Raw genomic sequence first — 20,754 nt, forward strand, 5'->3', positions numbered from 1 at the left:
ACCAAATGCTTCGTTTTGCTCGTGAGCGTCCCAAAGAGCCGTTCTACGCCATTTTCCATAGGCACTGAATTAAAGTGTCGTAGCCATTATAGGGTTTACCCGCCGCGGTGGTTTAGGGGTTTGGTGCTAGACTCCTGGGCCGTAGGTTGCGGTAGCCGGATTTCGATAGAGGGAAAATACTATAGAGGCCCGTGTGTTTATGTGTAGGTTTTAGATCGCCAGATGGTCAAAATTTCCGCAGCCCTACATACAGCGTCTCTCATAATGATATCGTGGTCTTGGGACAATTATTATTAGCTGTTGGGGGTGCTTCTTCTATCGTGTTACAGTATCGTACTTATTCGCTGTGTTTGATACGCAGCCGCTTCCCTATTTTACTTAGATATATTTGTTTTCGTTGTTTAGGTTTCCCTAAATATATTTACTGTTGCTAATCACCAAGTAATCGGATCTGTAAGTGGCATCAGTATGAATAGCGGCGGTGTTCTGCGCCGCTTTGTGCAACTGTACAATACGCCTGAAACGTTTCTGGGCTGCACATATTCTTGGTGACGTACACCTGTCCGGTGATCCTTTATTGCGAAAACCGGAATATGTTTACAGGCAAGGAAGAACTCTACAGCGGTATCTGCACCATCGTGCGGAGGATTCTTATTAAACTTCATATGGTTAATTGACAACCCGCTTGCTGGTCAGCAAGCAGACAAGCTACTCCCATCAATTACATAAGCTACAATCAAGAACCGCTGTCAGCGAAATGTAAAAAGAGCTATCATTTTAAGCAGCTAAAAGAACGCCAATAAGTTGCTTCGAAATGAAACTGATATATTTTGAGCAAGGAGTACAAAACATTTGAGATACTAACAGATTTTTCATTCAAATGAAGCAAAATTGGTCGCAGTTAAAACATTTTCAAGCGAACATTTATGCGCATAAGGCTTTAGTGCTGCATTGTATTGATATATAATAAGAAATTTGAGGATGTATCGAAGTATCTTAAGATACAATTGGAATGTGTCGTATCGGATACAATTAGTGTTGCAGTATCTTGTATCTGCATCTCAAATACTTCTTGCCTGAGTATCTTGTATCGTATCGCGATACAATTTAAAAGTATCTTTGCCCAGCCCTGGTGCGAGCCAAGGCTCGGAACATCGAATTCAACAATCTTCGTTCTTTAGGATATGATGGTATAATTTACATGGGACCTACAGGAATCACCGTATATAGCAAAGGCCTCAGGGTTGATTTTCACAATTTAGGTACTTGTAACTGCTCTGCAAATCTGACTGCAAAAGAGTTTTACAGCGAAAGCTGTTATGAGATCAGAACAACGGCTGTTTTGGCGCCGTAGTTGTCCGCCGCCCCCGCCGCCGGTGTCCGTAACCGCTGTCGCGCAAAATGGAACGGGGTTCGAAGCGAGGCCCTCTGCGTGGGAGCCCAGTATTCTACCAGAGAGCTATATCGCTGCTTGAAACTCCTTTGCAAAAACACCCTGTACAGTCTTCATGTCAGGGAGGACCATTTTAACATATGTAATATAGCGTGGTAGAAGAGTAAAATAACAACCAGGCGTCACACGACGCAAATTCTGTAACCAGGCGTCACAGAATGCGAATTGTACCACGAGTGGGTTGTTGAATGCTTCCAATCCATTACAAATGGCTCTGCCATAATACTTCATCATCAGGCACAGCATTAACAAAGTGCGCATAATGCCATAGAGGTGTTTAGCGGGTACTACGGTTCTCCGCAGAATGACGAAAAATGGCAAAGTGACTGCTTCCCTACTTCACAAAAATTATGATGATTTATAGTGTAGCGGGTTCCTCGTAAGTGCACTTATATTAGTCGCCAAGGAAGCCCATAAGGCCCACATGATGAATTTCCTCAGTGTCTCACTAAAGTTCTTTCCCTCTCTCTCTCTTTCTCACGTTGTGAGACACATATAGCGTGGTGGGAGAGTGAAATGGCGACCGGGCGTCACACAATGCGAATTACGTAACTAGTGGGTTGTTTGAAGCTTACAACCCATTACAAAGGGTTCAGCCATAACTCATCGTCATCAGCCGTGGCACCACCAGAGCATATGTTCTAGCGGTGGGACGGCTGATGACGATGAGGAATTACGGCTGAGACCTTTGTATTGGGTTGGAAGCTTTAAACGACCCACTAGTTACGTAGCGGGGAAGTCATCACGCCGTCCAAATGGGAAGCTGCTATTACCAGCTCCGGACTCGAAGAACAGCTATGGGCAGTCCAACGGGCCCGCGACGCAGCAGAGAGACTTGATCTTTCTGTTCCGACGTGGGAGCGGCCCGCAACGTGCTAAGGTGCGTTCCGAGAGACCAAAATAAAGTTTATCCATCCATCCATCCATCCATCCATCCATCCATCCATCCATCCATCAGTAGTCGCATCAACAAAGTGCACATAATGCCTTACAGATGTGTAGCTGGTACCCCGCTTCTCCGCAGAATGACGAGTAATGGCGTAGTGGGTGCTTCCCAACTCCACAAAGATTGTTATTTATGTCATAGTGGGTACCTGCTAGTGTACTTGTATTAGTAGCCCTAAGAGAGTTTACAACCGGCTCTAGAAATGCCGCTCTTCCAGCTTTCGCTGTGACTGTGCTGCGCTGTCCGCGCAGGTCAGGCGTTTTTTTTTTTTTTTTGCATTTGACCCAAATGAATATGCTCGCACTACCAGGATTGCAGTTCGTTATGGCGTAATCAGTAGTCGAAACTCTGGGCTTTTCTGCCATAGTAAACCTCTCTCTCTCAGTAGTCGAAAGCTGTATCTACCGAGTCACCACAGAAGGCCAGCTGCAGCCGCTTCAGCAACACGTATGTTAATTCGGCCACATTTGTGCTTGTACAAACAGTTTTCTACTGAGAAATCGCACTGTTGATAAGAGAATCGTTGATAACTCCACGTGTCCAAACAAAGGATATTGCCTAATGATCATGTAGTTTATCTGAAGTTGTCCGTCGTTTAGCGATGCCGTTCTAACTACCTTGCGTAGTCGAATGAGAGCGTTATCGCGGCTGTCTCCGAGTAAGGTGCTCGCGTTCTTCTTTCCACAGTTGTGCAACGACATACTTCCCGTTCGATGTGCTGATGATCTCGCTGAATCGATCACGAGGCTTGTGCGCTGTACAGTCGCTCAGATCAATGATACCTATTGCTTCGAGTTGCCAAAACGACTGTAATATGTGATATGACTTGGTCATTAGGAGGAGTATCTACTCGTAGCGCACAGACTATGAAGTTCGTATTGCGTTCGATGAATGGCATGTATTGGGTTGGTCCTTGATGCGTCCATCTGGACATGAAAATTATCGCGACCATTGCTTGGTCATAGGGGCTGCGTTCGAGTCCACTAGTCAATTCCGTCCAGAGGGGATCTGACCCAATGAGCAAGCATAGTCAGGGTTCTGAGTCTGCCCCAAGGAAGCATTCTGAGTCTGCTCCAAGCAAGCACAACAAATGTGCCTTTCAGTCGCAGCTGTCACACAAATTTGTTGTCGGATGTAGAATCGTGGTGGGAAATAACTGGTACCATGATTGCTTGAACAGTGCCTACTTAAGAGTTTTGCTGGCTACGCAACGAAAGTTCCACGATTATGATTCTTCAGCACTTGTCAGAGTCGCTCTTTCAAAAGTGTTGAATGCAATTCCAGTCTTCCCATACGCCAGCGATGTTGAGTCGTAGCTTCATTGCAAGGTTTTCCTTGATAAGTGATCACTGGCTGCCACCGTCCAAGGTGCCTTTGACATATCTGCACTTAACGTCGTGAATAAGCGCTCCATTTGCGTATTTCAGATGACTTGCCCTTGTGCTTCCCGGATACTGCTGCGATGCGCCTTTTTTAACAGCGAAGCTGTTCTAGCTGGGCGTAAAATGTCTATCGTGACCCAAAACTATCATCATCATGAACCGGAACGCGCTCTCCACGTTCTCTTTTCCTCTTCTTCCTCTTCTGCTTCGCTCCCTGAACACGTGCGTCGATTTCTTCGGTGTGGCCTGTAATAACCCTGATGGGTGAGGCCTGTAATAGCCCTGACGATGGGGAGTGCAGAGAGAGAGAAAGAAAGAGAGAGAGAGAGATAAAGGGAGAAAGAAATATGAAGACATGCAAACCTATAAATTCTGCCGAAGAAATTTCTCGCGAGGCGGGATTCGAACCTACGTACCCTCGATTCGAAGGCGAGCGTCCTAATCATTCGGTTATCCAGGCACGCTAGCAGAGCATGGCATAGCCTTGTATAGTAAAGTATAGCAAGGGGGCGGAAAAAGGAAGTGAGGGGGAGGAGGACCATTCTGAGTGTAGGAGGGAAGGGAGAGGAGGAGAGAGCAAAGCCTAGCATAGAGAGACCAAAAGAGAAAGAAGGAAAAAAGAGAGGGAATCAAAGAAAGGGAGAGAAAGAAATAAAGGGTGAGACAACAAGATAGAAAGAAAAAAGAAGAGAGAAATACACAGTGTTGTATACGTTCCTCTAAAACAGGAATGAAAGCTCGTTCCTCGTTCCGTCCCAATCTTGGAACGAGTTCCCGTTACAAGTTCCTTCGATGAGAAAGGAACGCGTTCCAGTGTGTTTGCGAACATTGGAACCTGTCGTTACATTAACGTTACATTTGAATGTTTAATCAAAGTGTAGTGCCGGATAACCCTGAGGCGAAATAAAGGGAGCAACTTAAAGCTAACACTGCGCTACATATATTTTACGATTTTGACATCGCCGACAGTAGGTTATATGTAGATAAAATCAATGTAAAAAAAACGCTCCTAGACGAAAATTTTTAGAGACCACCGGCCATACTGCAGACATATGTCTAACTGCAACTTTCGTGCTCGTCTATTTCAAGTGCAACACATGGGGCACTTTCCCCGCCAGTCTTCAACTGCGCCATCAGAATACTGCGCTTCAGATATTCAAATGGAAAGTCCCACACATGCACCAGTATAAATATGTTTCTTGCACAGAAAATCGCATTGAAAAGAACAACACATAAGTGTTTCATGAGTGCTGATTCAATATCGCAGTGTGAGTAGAAAATGATGTCCAGGATACATATTAGCAACTTAGTAAAGTCCCTTGTTTGCACTCAGCAAGCGTTGCATCTCGATGTTAGTATCCGACTAAGGAACCTGTTTTCTCGTCAGCACTTTGTTGGCAATGTTGAAGAGCCGTTCCATCAAGTGCTTAAGGTACTATCGTGTTGTACACACATAGCGACAAGTCAACCGTGGTTGCAGGGGCGAGGGCAGGCTCAGCGGGCGCAACAAGAATGTAGCGCTGGATGTATACACGTATCGTTTATTGTATTACAGAGGTTATCGGTGCGGCGGCTGTCGAACTGAACTATAATAAATGTTATAGACCGATAGCTGCGGAGATAAGTCGCATGTTGAAGGGATGCCTACCCAAACGGAACCATGGAAGGCACCGGACAGGTGCCACTGCAGCACCCGCGTTCACGGCGTTTCGGTCCTGTGCCCCGCTATCGATGCAACTGGGTGTCAAAAGACAGATTTGTCGATAGCTGCCGGCGGCATGCGCGAGATACTAAAGAGACGATCGAGCCAGCCGCTAAAGATCACGCGACGAGGGAAACATTCCCAGGAAATTGGCCGAAGCTACGGAGTCGGTATCGCGCGAACATAAAAGCAATAAAACGACGCAAGAGTACGCTGCACCGGTAAGGCGCTCACTCCTAAGGGGTGGAACCAAAGTGTAACTTCGCCACCGTTACGTTGGGGCCGAAAACCACTCATGCGCAGTGGGAGGTCATCGCGCGGGAATTCGGTGGTTAGCACGTCGGTGCTTCACTCATTCTCTGCAACCTCTCGCGTTGATTGGCTCCTCTGTCCCATGCGCGTCAAACACCAGAGTCGCGACGATGATTCGCGCCGTGAAACTCCGCGGAACCACGCGTAGGTGTCTCGACTACGGTAAGTCGGCTCCCCCACATTTGCCGATGCCGACAAGGCCACGCGGACTTACAGCAGAACCGCCCGAGTACACAGTCCCCCCCTCTCCCCCTCCACACACACACACACACGCGCGCGCACACACACACACACACACACACACACACACACACACACACACACACACACACACACACACACACACACACACACACACACACACACACACACGCACGCACGCACTCACACACACACACACACACACACACACACACACACGCACGCACACACACACACACACACACACACAAAAGCTACTTTCGAGTTGGCCGAACAAAAAAGTCACCGAGGTAAAAAAATTGTGTGCCCTTTCATGGCGACAGCCTTACAATGGGGTTCGATTATTCTCCAATGTCAAGTATAAGTTCTCCAAGGTGTGTCTACACTTCAGTACGGCTCGTGATTGCTGTCAGACTGGCTCAGACAATAAGAAAAAAAATCAGCTGTCCCGCGCGTGGTCGGTCTAGCTATCGCGCGCTTCCCTGGACCCCCGGCGGGCGCCTTAAAGTGAAAACCAGGATGCAGCATAGTCAAGTGACTGGCGAGCGGTAGATTCTTGCAACTCACGCGGTCACTCATCCACCCTGTTCTGCATGATGTGCTGTGTGCGGGCGCCTGTTCAATGCCGAGGAACGTTTACAGAGGGAACGCCGTTCCCTATGCCGTTCCTACGTAAACGTAACGAGTTACCGTTACAGTTCCACCGATGCTCAATGGAACGGTGGCGTTCCTCCGTTCCTCTAAAAAGGAACTAGTTCCTGGAACGTCGTTCCTTGGAATGCCGTTCCGTACAACACTGGAAATACAGAGAGAGAGAGAGAGAAAGATAGAAACACCGAGAAAGAGAAAGAAATAGATATAGAGAGTGCGAAATAGAAATAGACAGAAACAAAAAAGGCATACACAAGAAACAGAGAGAAAACAGGAAAGGAAAGAAATGGAGGGCGAAAGAAATAACAATTTTCAAAACTTCGCAGAAAAGCAATAGCCCGGACTACGTAAGTGCCCATCAGCTCTGCTGCCTCTTTAGTATTGCGCCTCGGGTGCAAGCGCAAGCTACGCTAATTTTTTTTTATTTCTATACCAGCAGAATCAAAAACAATGGGATTGATATCAGTTCATATCAATGTCAGTATGACCAGAAGCGCCCATCGCCTACAGAATGTTGCATAAGGTCACGAAATGGTATATGACCATACGATATTGTGGTTTTCTGCATGGGAATCAACGCAGAACTTAATATCCTAATACACACACTTAAAATTCACGTTAACACGGTTTGTAATTGTTTATATGATTACGAAAGTAGCGGGAAGTCGCGTGAGAATTTTGTTCTCACGACAATAAGGAGTCTAATGTGGTCACAATCGGAGAGCTTCTTTGAATCCTGCTCGGTTATTATCTTTACCAACCGGAGCCGCTGTGGTGGTACAGTGGCCACGGTGCCCGGCTGTTGACCCGATAGTCGCAGTTTGGTCCCTGCCGCGGCTGTTCCATTTCGATAGAAGCAAAATGCTAGATGCCCTTATACTTGTATTTAGGTCCACGTTAAAGAACCCCAGGCGTGCCCCATGATCATACCGTGGTTTTGGCACGTAAAACCCCAGATATTGTTATTATCCATGCCAACGGGCTCGGCAGTCAGTCTTGTCGAAGAAAAAGTTCCGTTATACCACGTGGCACACTTTTAGCTCAGTTGCAGTTGTAATACATCCCAAACGTTTACTGGTTGTTAAATGCAAAACATTTCTTGGCGAACCAAGGGCACCTTTTCGACGCCCATTCATGTGAGGAATCAGTCATGTGAACGAGCATGTTAATAAGCCAGCAATAATTCCAAGGCATAATAATCGGAAGACTTTTCGACACTGTAACAGCATTGATAAGTGATATCGTATGCTCCTCATAACGGGTCTCCGATTATTTTAACACGAAAGCCACGGCTCCACTGACGGGGTCCGCCACGGCTCCACTTCACGGATATGACGTTGTAAATGAAACACTAACAGATGACAAAGAAAAAACTAGAAGATAAAGTTCCATCGCCGGGAGTCGAACCTACGACCCCTTGCTCCGCAGCGCGAACCGACTCGGCCACAGACGGCACCTTCTTCAGCATACTAACGGCGAGATATTTATATACACCATTTACCATTGGCGGTACTCTGAGATCGATGGCACTTCAACGTGTTTTCGTTATCACTAGCGAGATAGCGCGAAGGGCTCGGAGGGCGTAGGGTGCCTTGATGCCCGTGCGCTCCGCTCAGGGTGAGGACAGTCGCGTCGTCTGCTACGACGGCCACCATTGCGCCTCCCGCCACAGCTAGGCAACATGCGAAACGCGCTACACAACGCACTTGCGGCGCACGGATGCGTCCGGAAATAAGTGCACGCTACCGAGCTTTTTCTTTTTCTCTTCTTTTTTGAAGCTTGGACAGCTTTTAGCGCTGTTCTTGCCTAAGTGTTTATTAAGGGAGCATGTCATTCATGTAAGCTGACGGCCTGTGCATGTGTTATGCGCTAGAGGTAGATGTAGACTTTGTTATGTTGAAAACGAATCCTCTTCCTTACGTCGTAAACGACAGAGTTAAGTCTAAAGCCTTACTTAACATATATATATATATATATATATATATATATATATATATATATATATATATATATATATATATATATATATAATTATATATCTATCCCAACACACGCGATGCGAAGCTACTTAAGCGCGATTAAGGCGGCTCATTTTGCTAAGTTTACAAGCAATTTACTCGTTTATTATAAATGGCATCATACATATTGTACACATGATAAAGGGCTGAGGGGCAGTTTGCTGCAAATATCCTGCTAAGATGAAATGAGAGCTTCTTTATGATTATTATTGCTGACGTTTCTTGCTCACGATCTGGCGCCGCATTTGTATCGGCACTCGAGTTGCACCTTGAGTCCTTATCAGAACGATGAATACGTGTGTACTATGCCATAAGATTTTGCATACACGCGCAGTATATGCGTGTTTTTCCTTTTGTATCTGCAGTTTTCCTTTTCATTTTTTTTTATGCCCGAGTGCATGCCCATGTTATTGAGTGTTTCCAATACTCGTCTGCATACAGTGCAGCATATCCACTGCGTCGTTTATTTGTCTTTTTAATTAAAAATATTATCTGGGGTTTTATGGTCCAAAAGCATAATATGATTACGACGCACGCCGTTGTAGAGGCCTCCCGAAATTTTTGACACTACACGGGCCTCTAGTATTTCGCCTCCACCGAAATGCGACCGCCGCGGCGGGGATCGAACCGCGACTTTCGGGTCAGTAGCCGAGCCCCGTAACCACTATACCACCGAGGCAGACGTCTTTTTTATTCTATTAATTGGTTTTCCACGAGGTGCTCATTGTACAACTTGACTTTGTTTTTTGTATTTTTTACTGACATAGCGTGTCTATCGTACACAATGCTTCCCCGTCTTCTTGTTGTTTTCATGCGACTTCTTTGTATAGACGCTTCGCGAGTGCTGTTTGTATGCGCATTCCTGTATGAGCCTTCATGGCTTACATTATTAATAAATAAATAAATTCTGCTTGCTCAAAGAAATAAAATACTGAATGTGTGTGTGTGTGTGTGTGTGTGTGTGTGTGTGTGTGTGTGTGTGTGTGTGTGTGTGTGTGTGTGTGTGTTTATATTCAGTGTACAGGGCATTTATTTGTGGCCATTAATGCTGCGCTGACAGAAGCAATTACACAAATAACACGCAAATTACACAATAAAACACAACTGCCACTAGTCGCCTCACAGTGATCGGAAATGATTAAAAAAAACAGGAACTTCGTAATGATTTAAGACAGGACGAAAATGTAACCTTGAAACACAGAAACAGGGAAGGATAAAAACATTTACTGCATACATACATACATACATACACACATACATACATACATACATACATACATACATACATACATACATACATACATACATACATACATACATACATACATACATACATACATACATACATACATACATACATACATACATACATACATACACACACACACACACACACATACATACATACATGGGCATCAGACCAGCACAGAAGGCGTACTTGAAACACGGAAAGGAATATAGAAAACAAGAACCCGCCGTCGTTTTAGTTATGGTGCTCGACTGGTGACCCGAAGATGCGGGATTGAATACTAGGCACAGCGGCCCCATTTCGATGGAGGTGAAATGACAGAGGCCCGTGTACTTAGATTTAGGTGTAGGTTAAAGAAGAAGAGATGGTCAAAAGTTCGGGAGCCACCACTATATACGGCGCCTCTCATAATCATATCGTGGTTTTTGGGACGTAAACTCTCACAAATAATTATTATTAGGAAAAAAGAAGGGTCTGATCTGCAGACAAACATGCATAATATATTCCATGATACATTTCACATCACAAAAATAGCGAAAGCAAAAATCAAAGGCAGATACAGGACCAACCAAGGGCAGTAAAAAATGTTTGCGAAGTAAAATGCAGGATTCATGCACACGTGAACCAAAATATTTAAAGTATGTAGCTGATATCAGTGTGTCCATTTATTACGGAAGGTTGACGCCGGCAGAAGTTATCCTTGCATGTCCATTCGAAATACCAACCAGAAACTTACGCTGCAAGTGCATAATGTGTTCTTCGGATGCCGCTTGTCACGTTTGATTTTTACTGTCCAAAAAAACATCGAAACGATACAACTCTCAGCGTTGCTGGAATGATTGGTGCACTTCGGCACGCAGCACCCGGCAATGGTGACGGTAGCGAGCGCATAGAACTGGAGAGAAAGGAGCACCGACATTACAACAGCATGCACGCCACGCGCAAGTGACCGTGCAGGGGATTCAAAACGGCGGCCACGCTGCCGCCAAGGCCGAGGAGGCAGCACTTGCCCTTTCAAAAGCTGACACCACTCTAAGCGGGGGTGCGCGCATCGAGGCACTTTAGGAGGGCGTGCTTTAAAGGTTGTCACCCCGCGCGTTTCGATGCGCGCGTGCCTCCACAGGGCATGGTCGCTCGTGCGCGCGCGCTTATCTCGTGATAGGGGTGGTCTGTACGCCTTGTGCTCTCACTGCAGGTTTGCGTTGAAGCTAAAGCGAGCACAAAGATCACTTTGCTCGCTGCAGCGGCCGCTAAGGAGCGCGCTGCTCACACAGTTACAACTGTGACAGTTCGCGCTCATCCTGTGTATACTTGTGCGTTCGGTTCGGCGTCCTCCTTTGTGTTTTGCGCGCTTTAACCTTTGCACGCTTAACTGTCGAGCTGTGACAGTCGAGCTTTAACCTCCTTTGCGCGCTTTAACTGTCGAGCTGTGGCAGTTGTTAGTCCGCGACCATCTTGTGTATGTTCTCTCTGTGCGTCCTTTGTGCTGGAGCAGCGCGTTGCGGGTTTCGAGCTGCTTGCTGTTCTTCGCGTGACATTACAGTTTGTTGCTCTAGCATTAATTCCTCTCCCTTGTACCGATACAATGCAGAACAAACGCTCAACTACGTCTGTGAACACACGTTTCACTGTCGTGTTATACTGATTCCTATGATAGAGGGGCCAGCCATGTTTTTGCTCGGCTGAACGTTATTTCAGTGTAGCATTCGTTGATTTAAAGCTTCCTAGGACACTTGAGCGAACGTATTTTAGTTGGAATAAGCTCGCTGGTGCGAGGATTAATTAAAATAATTGGCTCGTTGATTACTTTAGGGGGTACAGGGATTAAGTGTTTGGCGCCTGGAACAGATTCACTGGCAGGTGTGGCGGTGTCATTGCTTGAGCGGGAAAGCCCGTAGATCGCTGAGAAAAATTCAGTCCTTGGCAGGTGAGGTGGCCCCTAGAAAATAAACTACTGCAACATTCTGGCGGGACAAAATGTCCACTATTGGTCATTTCCTCTCGTTCGACATTCAGGCCGCAAACGAGGGAAATGTGTCCGGGTTGTATACGGGTTTTATTCGCGTTACAGTGTAGAGGTGGGGCTGGGGGAGGCATTGCCCTGAGTAATGATTCCACTGGGGTTAAGAAAAATCATGCCATTATATTTCTCCCAGAAATACGCCACATGGTGAGCATCAGCTGAACATAAAAATCTTATGGTAAATCCACTTGCCCAAACGTTGGCTAAAGGGAAATTCCCTGTTCAATGATTTTCCATGACTACATTTACTAATCACTCATTATCCTGGTTTTTGTAGCGTTAGCTACACTTGCTTAGCCGGAGCCGATTTCGCGTGGATCCTCATGAGCCGTGCTGCGCATGCGCGAGGATCAGTGATGTCACATAGCTGGCTCACCGGAGGCGGCATCTCACGCGCTCTCCGCCACCGCCGCGAGCGACTCGCCACTGCTGGTCTGCGCGATCGGGAGGAGTGACGTCGTAGCCGCGGCAGACACACTGGCGCCGGCGCGCGCGCAGACTCCGCCACCGCCGCGCGCGACTCGCCGCTGCTGGTCTGCGCATTCGAGAGGAGTGACGTCGTAAGCCATGGCAGACACACTGGCGCCGGCGCGCGCAGCCATTCGGCTTTGCTGTGCAGTCGCCGTCTGACACTGCGCTGGAGCCGCTTGATAGCGCCTCTGACTGGCGTTTTCAAGTGGGTAACGCCATGGAGAAGGATAGCGCAAATGCTTCTCAACGGCGCAGAAGAGCCGAGAAGCTTATCTCATCGGATCCCGAAGTAGTTGCCTGGCAATTAGCGGTACAGTGTACGAAGAATGAACAGAAGAAGGCTAATAATCCTAGACAATCTGTAAAGCTAAGAATAATCAGCTGAACCTTTGCTAACGCTACGTATATCCTGGCATAGCCGAGCTAAGCCACTGCAAATTTTTGTTTACTGTATCAACCAGTAGCCCTGGAAATGCAAACGATTTTAATTGCTTATCACGGGTTACATGTACAATTTGAGTTGCGTATCACGCGTTACACATACGGTGAGCGTCTGCTAAAACATTGTGCGCTGTACACCATAATAAGCTCACATGAAAAAGTTCATACAGCGCCGATGCTGTTTTGTGGAAGACAAGTTATTTCCCTAGATTGTTCGAAAGGGTGCTGCATTGAGCTTGAAACGGAGATTTCGGGAACTCTTTGATTGTACAGTCTTGTAAGAGACGTACAATCTGTCCAGAGCACCCTGTCAAGCGCCAGTGCGAGTTGTCCGACAACCTTGATAAAAGTTTTTTAAAATGTCAAGGGATGGAATAGGTTAAGATAAGGATTGTATATTAGAGAGTGGACATTACGGTACGCCATAAATTAAAATTGGAGTCTTTTAATTATTAGAAATTAGCATAAACAGCAATTAGTATAACCACTTCGGCAAATAGGTGCCAAATTGAGGGTTGTGGTTGAGGCGCAAGTCTTATATGCCTCATGTAACGACAAAAGCATTATTTCTGCAATATTCAACCTTAATTCCAAAAGGCGCATGATTAGAGATTAGGGCTTGATGACGTCATCATAACTTTAGAGATCGCCAAAATTTGTGATGTCATGCAGACGTCATCGTGGCTTCACTATGAGGTCCCATAAAAAGACGTCACGTGATTACGTCATCTGGCGAAATCATCAGATGGTCAAAGGTGTGCCGTCCCGGAATGAAGGAAGGAAACAGAAAAAGGAGAAGCAGAGAGGTTAACAAGAAACACCTCCGGTTGGCTACCCTACACTGGGGGATCGGGGAAGGGGGATAGAAAGGCGAGAATTGGAGAGGAGGGAGAGAGAGAAAAAAAGAGAAAAGAGATGCAGTGAATTCAATGCAGCGTGCGGGATCGCACCACAAGTTAGAGGCGTTCGCCCAAGCCCGTCGTTCTCAAAAAACACAAGGAGGCAGTGCAATACCAGGTGAGGTGCAGAAAGCTTGCATTTTTCCGATCCTAGAGGCACCGCAACACTGCGTTGGATGTAAAAAGCTTTCGGGAGGGAAGGGAAGTAAAACTAAAGTAAAAGTATGCAGTATTTTTCATATTTTTTACTTGAAAATTGCCGCTATTGCTTCTTCCGTTTCACAACAATGTCGGCCGTCTAAGAAGACCATTCTTCAAATTGCGCTTCTGGAATCACCCGTCTGCATGTTATTCTGGCATCATAGTAAACGTGTGCGTAAGTCTAAGATGTTCGTTTCTTGTGTTAACAAAGCCCAGAGCGGTCAAAATTTCTACGGTGTCTCCAACAATGGCGTGGATTATACTCAGTCGTGGTTTTGGAGCGCAAAACCCCAGAAACCATTATTATTATTGCTGCTCACCATAAGCAAGCCGATTCCCATGTACCGCAGTTAACACCAAGGCGTATTAATTTCGACATTTGCTTTTCCATTACGCGGTTCACGACTCTATCCAGTGTTCAAAGCTTCAACGTGTACAACTTTACATGCCACAATCATATGGCAGGCACGATTTGGAGTCTTTTTGCACGACCTTGTTGCAGTGGTCACTGTGTTCTTAAATTACTTCATATAATAAATATTCATATAATCAATATTTTGCCTGTATTTATACTTTTCAGAGTTGTTAGTATTCGCGCAATATGGAAGTCAGAGCGGCCTGATCAGAGTGGTTTAGGGGGTCCGACAGACCACAGTACTGACCACACACCGCCTCAGTACATGTGAATGTGACTTGAACAAGTGCAAACCCTATGAAACTGAAGTATTAGTATAGTTTGAAAGTCCCGCTTGTCCCCACAGAGGCCATGCGCCTCCCTCTTTTTCAATAAAGGACTTTCCATCTTCTAATAGAAATGTAAATAAAAGTGTTCACTTTTTCCCTTTCCTGTAGAGTGTTTTGTGTGTGGTTGTTTTGTATTTTTTGTCATATTTTGCTCATGCCTATGTCGTTAAATCGTGCTACCTACAGTCTAAAAAAAAGAAGAGTACTTTGACTCTTTTTTGAGAGTTCTGGTTTGCCACGTATATGACTCTGTTTAAACTTTAGAGAGCCACATCAGCTCTCTTTATAGATCATTATAGTCTCTTCGCAGAGTCGTGTGGCCCACAAGAGAGTTATTGTGTCTCTTTAAAGAGAGTCATATACGTGGCAAGTAAGGACTCACCGAAAAGAGTCCCACATACTCTTTTTTTGTCTTAGAGTGTACTGTTATGAAGACTGGCAGGTTGCCGTCAAAGTGCAGTCACTGGCAAATACTCTTTATACGCTTTTCAGTAATATGGCAATACCTTTTTTTTTTGTCAGAGTTACTTACACGTACTAGATGCGCTACGTCCAGTGCTTGCATACTTTCAGTGCTCCATTTGAAATCATATTGACCAGAAGTGTGGATGTACCGGGGAAATGCTAGGGGCCGCCATGTCTTGTATTCTGTCCTTACATCGGAAAGTTTTCACAAATCGGCTGCCATCCTGACCTTTCAGGAGAGCCGAAATTTCACAGGAGGTTCCAACATGGTCTAAAGGGGGCAGGGAGATGATACAAGCATCAGTTTATTCGGGCAGATGTTTCACTTTGTTATTTTCTGGACTGCAGCAAGAATATGCTGGCGAATGCAGAAATTTTTGCACATGAACGCGGGCATATACGATGAACGTCTCCATTTACTCAACCTTTTATTCACTCTCAAGACCATCTAATAGACCCATATTTTACGTATCAGCCCTCATATGGAGTAACGTTTAACTTGCCTCTTCCGCTAAGGCATATATAACGAACTACACTCTTAATCAGGTCCTGGTTAAATGCTGGCTATATCCAGGAAACCAAACGAAAAATGTTCGGTTTCCTGGCTATACCTAGCACTTTAAGGGGGACCTGATTAATAGTGTACTAAATACACTAATAAATGACTTGGTTTCATGAAGGAGCTGCGAGCGCTGAAGGGCATCTTAGGACTTCGCCTTGTAGAGCTCCGGGCTCCAACGGTGAACTTTTCGCACTGTAAAACAAAGGAAACAAAGAACATCATAAACACAAGTTGTCGATGCTACCTTATTTTATAACTACAACTTAATTCCGGCAGTGAAATCCCTCACTGCAGTCGATAGGGTCGTTGATAAAATAAGGTTTCCATTAAAATTGTACAAACATTACTTGGAAAAAAAAACCGGAGAAATTCTTGTCACTGGAGCTAATGTTTCGACAAGCAGTCTTCTTCTTCAAAGGAGCTGCTGCCTTGTAGACATGACCGCTTGTCGAAATGTTGGCGATAGCGACACCCCGTGTTCAAGAATTATTCATCTCTTCAAACGTCCATCTTCCCCCTAAGTTCTGCCATATTTGAAAAAAGAAATACGCTGGTAAGGTATTTCAAATGCGCAACAATTGTAAGTAGTATTTGTCGCTAATGATATAAGTTCTCAGCCCCAGAATGTTTCACTGCATTTGCCTGTCCTGTTTTTTTGTTTATTTATTTCGTGGTTTTCTGTATTAACGACGAGCTATAAAAGTGAAAATTCCTATAACACAAGGTCATGCTTGGCATTGTCGGAGGCTTACACAACCTGGCATTTTCGCATTTTCATACGATATATAGGCCGCATCTTTACGGCGCCAACAGTTATGAGTTGATGGACTAATGCGCGATTCTTCTAATGAATGATATCTAAGCCCGTGGCTTCCTCCGAGCGCTACCACAGAGCGATCAGGCCAACGAGATGGTGGATCGAATATGAACATTTTCAGCGCAGAGGGAGACACCGCTCATTTGCCATGGCAAATTATAGTGCCGTTCATCGTTCTAGGTAGAAAAGATACGCCACAATACTTTCCTTTTCGTATACTCAAATACATGCATTTGTTTTTTTCGGTGATGAAAACGTGATAGCGGACCAACCTCACTGAACTGAGTAATGTTGCCTAAGTTATTTGCGAGGTAATAAGCGACCTGACCTATACATATCTAAGAACAATCGACCAGTCATAGGTCGTTATGCTGCATTTTTGCTGCTGTAGTTCTTGTATCTCTAGCAAAAAAGAAAAAAGAAAAAGCGACCCACATATCGGGGGCTGTGACGGGCAACTTATGAAAGTTTTATGCTGCAGACGCTGCATCTGGCAATGCATGCAGGAAAATAACGCTACCAGTTTTTTTACGCGAAAATTTCGCTCATCCTTTGGCATAAGAGCCAAGGACATAATTAAGTGAAGGCGTCATCAATAGATTTTCCCCGTTGAATAAGATAGTACGCTTGTGCATTTGGCCTTGATAGGCATCGCTTCAATTCGTGAAACGGTCTTAGGATGAGTGCCAGGCTTTGTGCCGATACCACCCATGAAAGCGTCATTTCAGGGTATAGGACAGTTCTGGATGAAGCTCTATCAAGATGTCAGGCGCACGTTTTTTTTTTTCTTGCAGGATTGACATAACCTTCTTCAACAACCAGCGCAGAACGGACAAGGGACAAGAAAGGGAACAGAACGGCGCTTGTCTCTGTTCCCTTTCTTAGCCCTTGTCCGTTCTGCGCTGGTTGTTCAAGATGGTAACCAATTAACCCAATTTCAAGCTTTGCTTGACATAACCGTCAAGCTTAATTTTCACGTATCTGTGCGTAATGTTTACACTAGGCAGGTGCACTGTTAGGCCAAGGGGCTATACACGTATGATGGTGTCGCATACCGCACAAGCGTGACTGTGACGATGTGTATAGGTGCTCCCTGTCGCTCTTTCTCTCTCTCTCTCAGTCTTTACACCATTAACTTTCAAACACCACATTCCTTTTCCCCAGTGCGGTGTAGCCCATCGGTTATTCTGAACTGGTTAACTTACCTGTCTTTCCACTCTCATGTTTCTTTCTTTAACGGTAATAAGAATTAAAGGTGAGCAAAAAGAGGGATGAGGAAATATATTGGTTCTTCGTTTGTTTGTTTGTTTTTGCAGAGTATTTACTCTTAGTTGTTACGCCTTCAACTTTTGAAATGAAGACAAACGAACAAGGTTAAGAAGTGATGAAAAATGCCCAAAATGCTTGGTAAATTAAAACTCAAGAGAACCAGTATAGTGCCTCATTTTCTGGTAGGTCGTTTACGTCCACAAAGGGTGTCTTGGACGTTGCCGACTTCGGAATTCTGACCAAAGACCAAATACGTAATTGACAGCGTTTCGATGGTCGCTCATATCAGGCCAGTGTAGACAACAGTCGAACCCTTAACATCTTTCTATACTTTCGAGTACTACAGTGGAATTCCGAGCACTGTATTCCACAGCGAAAGCGAAGACATGCATGAAGGCAGGCGTGTCGCATTTCGTTACTGGATGAAATGACAAAATCTACTAAACAGAGAAATAAAAAAAAATTGCTCGGAAAGCCCAGTGACATACGTGACCTTCAAATATAACGTTTACAGATGCTCTTGGAAAATAGTCGTGGCTGCCCTCGTCAGAGCTCGACAGAATAATGAGGGTCATATGGTGCTACACATACAATATTCTGTTTTGGCTCAAAGAATGGATGTTAGATGAACGTATTCGAAAAGGTCTAAGCCAGTTCCACCCCAATGAAAGCTGTACGAACTGCGGAGCATTGATTCGCCTGTGTTTCCCTTGGGTTTATGATGTGTTTATGCGCTTTTTTTGTTATTTCTCGTTCTTTTCTTGTGTTTATCGGCTCTTTCTTTTGTGCTCTTTTCTGTTCTTTTTGTGTAATTATGCGATATTTTCTATACTTTTATGTTCCATGGTCTCTTTTCTACTCTTTTTGTACTAACTCCTGGCGCTGGCGTTTCGCCTGTGCTTCTCTCTCCCGTAAATCTGTGTCTAACTCCCGACGTTGGCGTTTCGCTCTCGCTTCGCGCGCTCGGACGGACGAATTAGCTCTTCGGCGACGCTTGCCTTCACGCGCAAGCGTGCCCTTGCGTTCCAAACGCGCACCCTGCTCGGCTTGTGTCTATCAAACGTGGGACCTGCGTAACACCAGCACGAGACATGAGACGCCGAGTGACAACTGCAGACATGAGACGACGACAGGACGGTCTCTTAAACTGCTCTGCAGTTTAAAAATTTCACATCATCTGCCGCTACGGGCACCGTGGTGGGATGCGAAAGCATCTCGGGTGGTGCGCGTCGAGTTTCCATTTCTCGTATGTGATGATGAGACGGTGGTTGTCGAGGCGTTTGAATTACCGCTTGCCGACGCTGACGTCTACGTTCGGCTTCCCGAGCCTTCCTCTGCTCCGAGGCGGTGGCGCTGCCGCTGCAACTAGCGCTGACGTTGACGTTGTTCATGGCGTTTCGCACACCGTTGCACAGAGAGAGAATGACGAAAGCACAGCGAACACGCGCTTTCGCAGCCTCGCAGCTTCGAGATTCGCTTGCCGGCGTTGCCCTTTACGTTCAGCTTCGCGAGCGTCCATAACGACGTTGCGAAGGAGAGTGCAACGAGAGCGAGCGCGCGCCGCATTATATACGTGCGCACAGCTGTGGCGGAAAGAGAGAAAAGGGAGAGGAGAAACGAAGCGGAGGCAGCGCTCACGCCACCTCCTCCCACCTCTTCGCGCTCACGAGAGGAGAGGGCGGGGAGTTGGTGCATACGCAGTATGGGTGCGGACGCCGCAGAACGGACACTGCCCCGAGCATAAGATGCATTCGCATCTAAAACAAAGGACTCCGTGGTAAGAGACCGAGAGTGACCAAAGCGGCAACGATCGTCTCCCAGCGACGCTCTTACAAGAGATAACCTGTTAACATGAACGAAGATGCACCCCCAGGAGGCTAAGATATTTTGCCGTGGGACTACTTCGTTATAGAAAACGATTCGTGGATGGGGCTAGCTCGTTCGGATTAGATAATGAAACGACAACGACCAACTATAGGGCACGATGGCGATGGAAGGAAAGGTAGTGGTAAAAATCGCAGTTTCGCTGCAAGGGCGAAACAACGAAAGCGATATCAACAAATTGTAATCTTATACGAAGGAAGGTTAGTAGCTAACTCTCTTGGATCCGATCTCGCGTAATTCTACAATTTATGCGTCGCTTTAACTGACTTAACATCGTAGAGGCCGATGTGCAGCGGAGCTGAGGGAAGCCTCAGCGATGAAATGCAAAGTGATGCAGCGCTAGGCGAACATGGCCACGGTTACGCAGTGAAAGAACCTCCTCTCTGCTTGACCACCTGCATGTCGTTAACCTCCAACTCGCCTTCCTCCTACACTCGCCTCCGCTATACTATTCTATACTCTCCCTCCTCCTTTTTCGCCTCCTGACTCTTCCTTCCCTTTTGCAGCCCTGGCTATACTATACCATACATGGCTATGAGCGGCTTAGTGCGTGTTTTCATGTTCTCACTTGTTGTCTTCTTCGCGCGGTTTAACCTTGTCTGCTGGACAATACTTCGCGCGTTTGAGCTCGGCTTTAACAGCTGCGCTGTAAAACACGGGTGTAAGGAAATACGGCCACTCCAGGGAGATAAGTAGTTTTCGTGCAGTGTGTTGTCTCAACGCGAAGCGGTGTCAGCACAGCAACGTAGAAGGGCACGGTTGGCTCATTTTATACCTGCTTCAACCGCGTTCGTCGCCCCCGCTCGCGCGCATTTACCCGCGGGTAAAATATGTTATCGATTCGGACTTTATGCCGAACATGACGCCGACGGCGACCGCGTTCATATCTAGGCAAAAAATTAAATGTGGCAACGTGAAATGACTTCGATAAAATATCAGACTGCCACATCAGAAACGGCTGACTGCCGACAAGCCCACGATCGAGAGAGCACCAGTTATTGGAAAACGGAGCACACAAATACGCACGTCACCGGTGCACCTTCGAGGGCCGCAATTCTGTACGG

The 20,754-nt window shown here is 46.0% G+C and overlaps 1 protein-coding gene and 1 long non-coding RNA gene across 2 annotated transcripts in view; one reads left to right on the forward strand and one right to left on the reverse strand.

The window, feature by feature from the left end:
• The window catches only part of LOC125759399 (uncharacterized), a 173,004-nt gene that overhangs the window by 60,976 nt on the left and 91,274 nt on the right, over positions 1-20,754 (forward strand). The window lies entirely within an intron of this gene.
• Positions 15,572-20,754, reverse strand: part of LOC119387307 (uncharacterized) — a 28,218-nt gene continuing 23,035 nt past the window's right edge. The window contains exon 3 of the mRNA XM_037654657.2: positions 15,572-15,912. Within this exon, the coding sequence (XP_037510585.1) occupies positions 15,863-15,912 (50 nt within the window). The 3' untranslated portion in view covers positions 15,572-15,862. The remainder of the gene's footprint in view (positions 15,913-20,754) is intronic.

Source organism: Rhipicephalus sanguineus, chromosome 1 (assembly GCF_013339695.2).
Source record: "Rhipicephalus sanguineus isolate Rsan-2018 chromosome 1, BIME_Rsan_1.4, whole genome shotgun sequence".
NCBI lineage: Eukaryota > Metazoa > Arthropoda > Arachnida > Ixodida > Ixodidae > Rhipicephalus > Rhipicephalus sanguineus.